At 41.8% G+C, this 10,232-nt stretch overlaps 1 protein-coding gene across 2 annotated transcripts in view; it reads right to left on the reverse strand.

Annotated features, from left to right (window-relative positions):
- The window catches only part of Sh3gl3 (SH3 domain containing GRB2 like 3, endophilin A3), a 142,408-nt gene extending 134,316 nt beyond the window's left edge, over positions 1 to 8,092 (reverse strand). For both annotated transcript variants that reach the window (XM_047542394.1, XM_047542395.1), the window contains exon 1: positions 7,886 to 8,092. In XM_047542394.1, the coding sequence (XP_047398350.1) occupies positions 7,886 to 7,930 (45 nt within the window). In that variant the 5' untranslated portion in view covers positions 7,931 to 8,092. The remainder of the gene's footprint in view (positions 1 to 7,885) is intronic.
- Positions 8,093 to 10,232: the final 2,140 nt, after the last annotated feature.

The raw sequence follows: 10,232 nt of genomic DNA on the forward strand, positions 1-10,232 counted from the left end.
TCCTACTTATTTAACACCAAAGAGGCCAGAAGAAAGTGGTACAATATTTTCCAAGTCCTGAAAGAAAAGAATCATCAACCCAGAATCTATATCCACAGTAAATATCCTTCCTGAATAAAGGAAATAACAAGACATTCTCAGATGAAGGAAAATTAAGAGAATTTGTCATCAGCAGACCTACTAGCAAAGAATGTCTAAGGTTTCTTTCTCTAAACAGGAAGGAAATAGTGAAAGAAGGAAACTTGGAATATCAAGAAAGAAGAAAGACCATGATAAGCAAAAATAAGGGTAAACAGGATAGACTCGTCCTCTCTTGGGTTTTCTAATTTGTTTGATGGTTAAAACACAAATTATAACACTGCCTGCTGTACTTCTAAATGTATGAGAGGGGAAGTATTTAATTGCAATTATATTATAAATGGGACAGGGCAATAGAAGATTAAAATGAAGTAAGTTTTCAACACTTCACTTGAACTGGTAAAATGATGACACTAGTAGACTGCCATAAGAAATTTCTATATAATGTATACATAGGATAGCCACTACCAATCTATACAGAAAGATATACATAAAAAATAAATATAAAACAAAATGGAATTCAAAAAAAATTTCAACTAACACACAAGAAGGCAGGGTAAAAATGAAAATAAATAAAAACAGGGCCAACAAATAAAAATAAATATGTAAGTGAAATGGCAGCCTTTAGTCCTAACATATAAATAATTACACCAAAATTAAATGGCTGAATATGCCAATTAAAATTCAGACTGGAAGAATGAATTAAAAAGCATGGCCTAGCTATATGCTGTCTCCAAGAAACACACTTCAAATATTGCAGTACAAGCAGGTTGAAAGTAAAAGCATGAAAATATATATACCATGCAAACGTTAATCAAAAGAAGGAATACCAGAGTGGGGGGAGAAGGTAGCTTGGCTATGTTAATATCAGATAAAGTAGACATCAGAGCAAATAAAATTACCAGAGACAGACAGTGACATGAAAAGTTTGGGTTCAATGTTACATGCAACTGGAAACCACCAAAGATTTACCAGCAGAATATTGTCTGAGATGTATTTTTTCTTTTTAAAAAGAATATTTTATTCTTGATTAACATGTTAACTGTACATATTAATGGGCTTTAATGTGATATATCAACACATGCATAAAGTATGTACTAATCTAATCTAGTCTCCCTTTACCCCTACTCCCTACCCTTCCCAACCTCTTATAATCACTATTCTGCATGCAGGTCAATGCTTTTTAACTCCCACATATATGAGAGAGAATATGTAATACTTATCTTCTGCATCTTGCCTATTTCACTTAGCATAATGTTCTATAGTTCCATCCACTTCTTGCTGCAAATGATAGCAGGATTTTTTTTCTTTTTTCTTTTATTTATTTATTTATTTATTTATTTATTTATTTATTTATTTATTTTGTACCAGGGGCACTCAACAACTGAGCCACATCCCCAGCCCTTTTTAAATTTTTTTTAAAATTTTAAAAGTCTTGTTAAGTTGCTCACAGCCTTGCTAAGTTGCTAAGGCTGGCTTTGAACTTGGAACTCCCCTGCCTCAGCGTCCTGAGCCACTGGAATTATAGGCATGTGCCACTTCACCCAGAAGGATTTCATTCTTCTTTATGAATGAATAATATTCCATTGTGTACATATACCATATTTTCTTTACCCATTCATCTACTGGTGGCATCTAGGTTGATTCCATATCTTAGCTATTTGTGAATAGTGCCACAATAAGCATGGGTACAGGTGTCTTTTGTGACATGTTGACTTCATTTCCTTTGGGTAGATCCTCAGAAGTGGGATTTCTGGGTCATATCCTAGTTCTTTTATTTTTTTCTTTTCCTTTTTTTTTTTTTTTTTTTGAGGAATCTCCATACTGTTCTCCATAACAGCTGTAGTCATTTACATTCCCTCAACAGTATATGAGTTCCTTTTCTCCACATCCTTTCCAGCATTTGTTATGCTATGTTATGTTTTGTTTTGCTTTTTTGTTTTGTTTTTGATGCATTTTTTTAAAAGAGCATCCTGGCCACTGTGGGTAAACAGATTGTAGCTAGGTGGGAACAAATGTTTGGAAATGAATTAGAAAGATACTGAAGTCATGAGGGCAAGAAATGATGGCCAGGACTAGGGTGACAGTAGCAGAGAGAGAGAGAACGGTGAATGGATTAAGGGTGTATTTTCATAACAGAACTAGGAGGAAGGATGTGTTGATGAATCAAGAATGAGAAAAAGAAAGAAATCAAGGAGTAATCCTGGTTTTTGTTTTTGTTTTAATTAAACAGGTGAGCAGATGTTTTAAATCACCAGTAGAAAAACATGTTGGGATGGAAAAATTAAGAGTTCAGGTTTGGACATCTTAGGTTTGGGATCCTTTTCAATATCCAAGAAGAGAGGTGATTCAGACAGTTTGATTTATAAGCCTATATTTAGGAGGAACATCTAGGCTAGAAATATAATTTAGGGAGTAATCAACATACACATTGCATTTAAATCTGCAGTAACTGGGTAAATCATTTTGAGTTCAAGGCTAGAAAAGAGAAGGTTCCCAAACCAGACCCCTCAAATATGCCAGGATTTAGCAGTCAAGTAGATAAGAAGGAGTCATTAACCCAAAGGAGACTCAAAGGAGCAGCCAGAGTCCAGAGGAAAACTGAAAGTATAGGTATTATAGTCAAAGAACAGTCCACTGGGGCAAATGCCACTGAGAGTTCAGATGGGAAAATAACCATCCAACTTGGCAAGTTGGAGGTCACTCAAGACATAGATGTGTGATCTTAGACCACTGCAGAAGAGAGTGAACAGGAATGGGTTGAGAAGAGAATGGATGACATGAAATCAGACACAGGACAACAAACTCTCAATGCATTTTGCTGAGCTACGGAGAGAGCTACGGAGAGGAAGTAGAACAGGGATGAAGGGAGATCTAAGACCAAGGGAAGATTTTCTCCTTTCCTTTTGCAAGACAGGAGATATACTAAAGAGTATGCCTGTATGCTGATGGAAATAAGCCAGGAGAGAAGAAATGTACGGCAGGATAGAGATGCAACCACAAGAACAAAGACCCCAAGAAAATGGGAAGAGATGGGGTTGAAAATGACTAGCCAACTGTACTTCGTCCATTGTTACACTAGCAGGAGAGAGAACACCTACACATGAGCCAACAGGCCCTCTGAACTTCTGAATTGTAACCCATGAACAAGGTAGATCATGAATGTGGTGATGACCTATGACTCAGATATTAGATTCCCTAAAGAGTACCCAAGTCATGCAGCCTAAAATAGCAGCCACTCCACCACTGATGACCAGAGCAGTCAAAGCACTTGGTGGCACTGGTGTTTGAGAAAGATTTATCCAGTGCTAGGGGAGAGATGTCATCATCCAATGAATTAGAAAGAAAATTAGAAGTTATACAGGGCTCAGGAAGGTCACTCGCTGTTGGTGCTACAGTAAAAACATGTGGGGAATGATCCTGGAAAACACAAAAGAAGAGCCCATTGGGAAATCATTGCAAAGAACTAGAAGAGTTAGAACTGCAAGATGCTCCCTGATCCTATCCCTAGTGCTTTCTCCAGACCCTTTCCCTGTCCATAATCCAACATATTCCCAGGCTTCCTTTGGAAAGCAAAATCTAAATATCCACATTTTGCTGATGCAGAATCTCCAGAATATGGTCACCTATTATTTAGCCAAATAAAGTGGTGCGTCAGTTCTGTTTAGTGTTTTATTTTTTGGATAAAGCATATCAATTAATAATTTCCCCAAATACACACGAGACACCCCCACCCCCACCCACACAACTTAACTTTGGAAAACATAGTTTAATATATTGAATTAGTTAATAAATCTAGAAAACTAATCTTAAATAACAGTTTTTTTAATTTTTATTTTTACAGACTGCATTTTGATTCATTGTACACAAATGGAGTACAACTTTTCATTTCTGTGGTTGTACACAATGTAAATTCACACCATTCATGTAATCATATATATACATAAGGTAATACTATCTGCCTCAGTCTACTATCTTTCCTTCTAAATAACAGTTTTTCAAAACCTCTGCTTTTAAAGTCATTTTAAAATCAAGTTCTGAATTACATTTACTTTACAGGACAAAAAGTTGCCAGTGGTAACAAATGTTTGGATTGTATTGTATTCTTCAGATATTAAAAAAATCAATTTGTTTTAAATATCTGCCCTGACTTAAAAAAAAAAAACATGGATTTATGGACTAATTTTATTAAGCAATCTATGTGGAAAAAAGAAAAGTGTTTCAGCTTTAATATATTTTCTGATGCATCTAAGAGAAAAAATCAATCATTAAGGATTTTGCAAAGTGCATTTTTATCTCTCTCTAATGAGAAAGTAAAACAAGAGACATTCATTTGTCTCCCTAGAGAATCTCTTAACTTACAAAGAACATCCTTCTCTGAAACATTTACCCATAAATGACCCCCTGTATAGTCAGTAATTACAGGGAATATGTCTGAGCCCTATAACTGCTTATCATTTTTCTGGTTAATGCATCAAAAGAGAAAGGGATAAAAGTTATCACAAAAGCTATGTTATGGGCTCCCTATTCCCTATGGTGTTGCTGGATCATGTGACAGAGGTTAAAGGGCACTGCTACAAAAAGGTAAAAGGGCATAGAGCCTATGAGGATGTCATTACTAGATGGTTAGTCTTGTGAGAGAAAATATAAGACAAAAACTGATCTCTAGACTTTTATGGTGATATGGAACAAGGCCCTAAGAAGATTCCAAAATGGAAAGAGCATGACTATTAATACAGTCCAGAGTATGCAGCAGTCAGAAAATGTACCTGTGTGGCCCCAAGCCTCCTCCACAAATGATAACTTCTATCAAGAAAATTTACTATGAAATTAGCATAACAAATACAAAGCAATGAGTGGTAATGCTAATGTAATTATCATAGGCTACATTTTTATTGGTCAGGTACTGTGGTTAGCAAGAAACCACAATGCCATCTCTAAGCTATGTGTATTTATTTCTAATAGCTTAAGCTTTGTCTCTACCAGAAAAGTAAAAAACTATTTAAAAGATTCTGACAAGAGAAAAAAAGTGTTTAATTACAAACTCAGTAAACCAGGGTTCTAGTCCCAAATGCTGAAGCAAAGAATTGAGTTAATTTGTTAGTAACTTATACTCTTATTATTTTATTTCATCCTTTCTCCTGTTGAGTCTCCATGTGCTGCCAAAGTGATGCATATTCTCTGGGGTTTACAGTTCATTCTTGGCAAAGTAAGGGGACCTCCCAATGATTTTTAATATAGTCACAGAGTCATGCAGCTATCAATTAATTTTAGAATATGGACATGGCTTCTAAATCCTCTAATTCATCATAAAGAGAAAAAACAAACATCCAGATGGATTAAGTCACGTTTCCAAAGTCACAGAGCTGATTAGTGGCCAAGCTAGGCCTGAATCCCTGGGAATTATTTAGCCAATGACATCATTTGGGACTCCCTTTCTCCTGCCCTTGGGAAAGTTCTGTATGAATTAAAACCTGCTGTTAAAATGTTGTCTGAAAACATCTGGCATTTTTTATTACTGTGCTCCCTCTTATTATATTAATTCTCCAGTAATATCTCCATCAAGTCTGTTGCATTGTGAGATTTCTTAGACAGACTTCTAGAACAGATAAAAGATTTATATACTGGGCACTTTAACCACAAAATGTTGTAAGCCCAGAAAGAATCTGCAATGTCTTTCCTTTCAAATAAAGTCACAAATTATTTCAACCATGCAGAAAAAAAAAGGCCAAATGAGTCTCTCTGCTCATTTCATTTTTAATGAACTGATTATAAGTAATTAAACCAAACCACCTATCACTAGCATAATATTTTTCCAATGCCAATAATTTCTGAGGATTTCAACCATTCATTCTGGTTAGTGGTCAGAAAAGAACCTCAATTATCCAAGGACTTACATCTTGCTAATCTCTGATATTTGCTCCTATAAAGCCCAATCCAATAAATAAAATTTTAAAAAAAGAGAGAGATTTGGTCCTTTGTAGGGCTAAGGAAGTCCACATAACAAACACAGACAACAATCACTCTAATACTCCCCTGACCATGGTGGCACTTGGCCTCCTGGCTGCCCAAGCCAATTGAACTTTTCCACCCATCCATCAGAAGCACTTGCCCATTATTTCCACCTTTAAACACACATCATTCCCCTGCCCCCCAAGATTTTTCTTTCTCTCCTGTATTCTATTAGTTCTTTCCTTCCTGTGTGGCTCCATCCCAAAACGCCATTTATTCAACAAATATTTATTGAGATCAGTGCTCATCAAGCAGTAGGCTGAACATTGTCCCTAAATATGGTTGCTCGACAGAGTTGTTATTTAGTCCACTGTGCCTTTTTTCAATTTCCTTAGCACTGACATTTTAAAATCTCTATACAGGCTGGAAATTCCCCCAAATCATTAGCTCCCGTCTTGATCTCACCCCTGGACCCAAAGTAAGATATGCACCTGCTCCAAAACCAGTGACATGTGAACATCCCATATACCCCTGGAAGTGCCCAGGTCCAACAGTGAATCCACCATTTCTGCCCTCACCCAACTGACACCTCCTCCAGGTACCTCTTGTCACCCTGAGTAGCACTACTGTCCACCCAATGTCCTCAGTCAAAAACAACACCATCACCCAGTTTCCTCATGGAGTGTGAGTGAGGGGTCAGCAGTGCCTTGCAGCCTGGAATGAAGCTAAAAGAGAATCTTCTAATTCCAGCTGCTTTTCTTGTACCAATGTGTAGGAGAAGCGGGATGAAGCCTCATCACAAGTTGGGTTCTGAATGAAATCTGTGCACCTGGGTTCTAGCAAAAATTGAGGCTGGGAGAAGTGGGCCAAGCAACAGATCCCCAGAGGTGCTGGTGGACATTGGTTTTACAATGAGCGCTCTGCCATTGCTAGAAGAGCCTGCAATGTTGGAAAACAAATTTGCTTGTCTTCAACACACACACACACACACACACACACAATTTTCTTGCCTACCTGTTTTCCTGTTTTCTCTGCAATTCTATTCCCCTCCCCCTTCATCCACAACCAGTTTCTCCTCATAATTCTCAAAAGACACGTCTCTGCCTCCTCCGGGAAGCTTTCCCTGACGCCCCCACTGTGTTTTCTGCCATCCTCTGTGCGCGGAGGTGTGTCTAGCACTGTTTGTTTACGTGTCTGTCTCCCTGTCTCCCCAACACACTTTCAGCTCTTTGAGAGCAGGAGCCTGGTGCTCAGCCCTAGGTCATCACAGGGAAGATGATGGTGAAGGAAAGGACCGCAGAGAAGAGCCCCAGTCAGGGAGCCCAGCGCAGACTAGCGGTGTCCATTTCCAGGCGCGCGGTGGAAGCGCAGCGGGGCCCAGCCAAGCGCCAAGTACACAGCATCCCTGGAGGTACTGGTGCCCGCGCCGCCGCCTGGAGGCAGCAGAACTGAGGCGCTCGCATCCAAAAGGCTGGGGACTCCAGGGAGGCCCTGCAGGCACCCTACTCCCTAAGGTTCTCCTCCCGAAGCGCGTCGGGGGAGGCCTCCGGGCCTCCGCACGCCCACTCGGTCTCCAGTGCCGGAGACCCTGTGGCCCGCCACCTCCGCTCTGTCCAGCGCAGAACCTCTCAGATTTGCTGGGGCCCGGGATGGAACGCAGGCTGAGGACCGGGAAGAAGGCGCCAACGAGCTGAGGAAAGAGCGGGCGGCCTCTCACCCCACCCTCGCGCCCTCCTAGGCGGGAAGAAAACAAGCCCCGAGAGAGGCCCCTCAGGGAGCTCGAGCCCCAAAGGCCTGGGAGCCTCCAGGGGCCGCAGCCCCCAGGTCCCTCTCCCTCAACTGTGTGCCTCCCTACCTGGCTGGCTTTGTGGAACTGCTTCTTCAGCCCGGCCACAGACATCGCGGCTGCGTGAGGCCGGAGCGGGTGGTCTCGGGGTTTGGCCCTGACACGCGGACGCGACGTGCTGTGGCAGCCGGAGCCAGGGCCAGTCCCCGCGCGGCTGGGCTCCGCCGGGCCCGCCTCCCACGGCCACGGCCACGGCCACAGCCACAGCCGCTGTCACACTCTCACACACGCGCGCACGCAGATGGCAACACTGCGTTCCAAAGCCCCTGCGCAGCCCATTGGCCAAGCCGCGGCTGTATGCAAATGAAACCGTTGGGGCCGCCTACGCTTCATTGTTGCGTGGAGACCTGCAGGACCTGAACCGCTGGGAAGAAGCTCCCGGGAAGCTGGATGTAGGGCTTTCCCGGGGATCTGGGGAGCAGGGCCACACAGGGCTTACTGCTGGGCGCCGAACCGGATGCATCTGGCTTTGAAATTGTCATGGAAGGGGAAAAAGAATCACCTCTATGTGCTTCTGGGACCTGCTTTTACTCATTGGCATCAACATCGCCTCCCTCCGGCGCTCTTTCGGTAGATGTATGCTCTTAAGAAGGGGGCGTTCGGAACTGTACCTGGGAAGGGAAATGCAACAGGACAGGGGACCTGCGAAAAGAGGAAGCTGCCTGTGGGCTGAGAGATGCTTTAAGTGCACTGTGCCCAAGCGATTTGGGTCCTCTGAGAACCCAAGAGTTGGGTAATTTGCCCATAAATGTAGTACTCGTTCCCTTGACTGCTGAACCCACTGTCAACTGCGTTATGAGTGTCAACCTGAAAGGTGACATAAAAGAGCGTTCCATTTCATATCCGGAGGAATTTGCCATACCGGGGGCCCTGCTCCCTCCACAACCCCCACCTGGTGTGATAGGAGACATGACTGTGCACCTAGCACAGAGGTCAGCGCTTCCACAGTGAAGGCTCAGCCAGGAACACTGAACACGGAACACAGAACACGACACTAACTCTCCATAGCTACCCCCAATAAGCCCACTCTCATCTCTGAATCTGTCTTTTGAAGATCCCCAGAGCTCCTAAGACCTAAGTGGTAAGGCTTAACACTGAAACATCTTCCTCTGTCAGCATCCACCTAAAACCAACTTGTTTTTGTGGTCTCTTACCAGGTCCCTATTTGAGGTGACTGGCAGATCTGTTTGCCCTGGATACCTTGGGTTTATGCCTGTGCTTTTTGTCTTCCACTCAGCTATAGGGTTTCTCCAGGACAAAACTCTTACAGCCTGTCCCATGGTCATTAGCTCTCAGCCCCCAGCCTGGTCTGAGTCCTAACTTCATCCTAGTAAGGACTGGGCAAGTAACTACAGCTGTTTCCTCATATTGGCCTGGAGAACAAGGATTGGAGTCCATAGTGTTTTCCCTCTGATATGGTAGAAAATGTGTGGAGATAGTGGAGATCCTGGGATAAGAGATCCTAATCTTTAGTGATTTAATGAGTATGACTTGGGATTTGACTGACCAAGGGGTAGCTGACACCAATTACATATAAATAACTAGAAGGTTTGAAGGTGGTGACAGCTGGATGGGAATAGCATAGCAAGATGACCTGTCCACACAGCAGTCCCAACCCCATTCAACAGTGGATTCACCCACGGGGTAGTTACCCTTTAAGGCAGAAAGCCAGGTGGGTTCAGGGCTGTGTAGAACATACTTGCCTGCTTTTTCCATACACAACAGTAATTTAAACAGCACAGGCTCAGAGGAACTTCCCCCTAAACTAATCTGGCTCTGTGCTATTTGGGAAAAAGGTAGGTTCTTTTAAGAATAGCTTATTGGTATTTCTTCCATGAGTGGTAGCATATGCAAGTTTCCTACTTCAGTCAATTTTGGTAAGGTAACGCCTTAACTTAATCAATGGTGGAGTTATAGATCACATTCTCATAATTTTTAAACTTTAGAATCTTTCATATACATTTTTCCTTTGTAAAAAGTATTTGTGTGTTTTTTTTTTTTAAGTTTTTTCAATGATTAGACTCATTGGAAGTTTGCCAGTTGGATTGGTCTTTTAAACCAACATTTAATTTATTCATCATTGTTATCAAGTGTACAGCATCTAGCTCTGCTGAACATTGACCATAGCTACCAGAATGAAAGCTAAGCTATTCCCTGCTTCTTTCAGGGACTCACTCCAGCTTCAAAACTCCAGCGGATAGCATGTAATTTGCTAAGTCCAGATGATGTGCCCAGGAACCACGAGTCACACCATGGTGGATTTCTCTAATGTAGGAAGCTATACAGTCAAAAACCAAACAAAACTAAAAGGCAATAACAAATGTCCACTAATGTTTATTTGAGTCTCCTTTATGTT

This window comes from Sciurus carolinensis, chromosome 2, assembly GCF_902686445.1.
Source record: "Sciurus carolinensis chromosome 2, mSciCar1.2, whole genome shotgun sequence".
Classification (NCBI taxonomy): domain Eukaryota; kingdom Metazoa; phylum Chordata; class Mammalia; order Rodentia; family Sciuridae; genus Sciurus; species Sciurus carolinensis.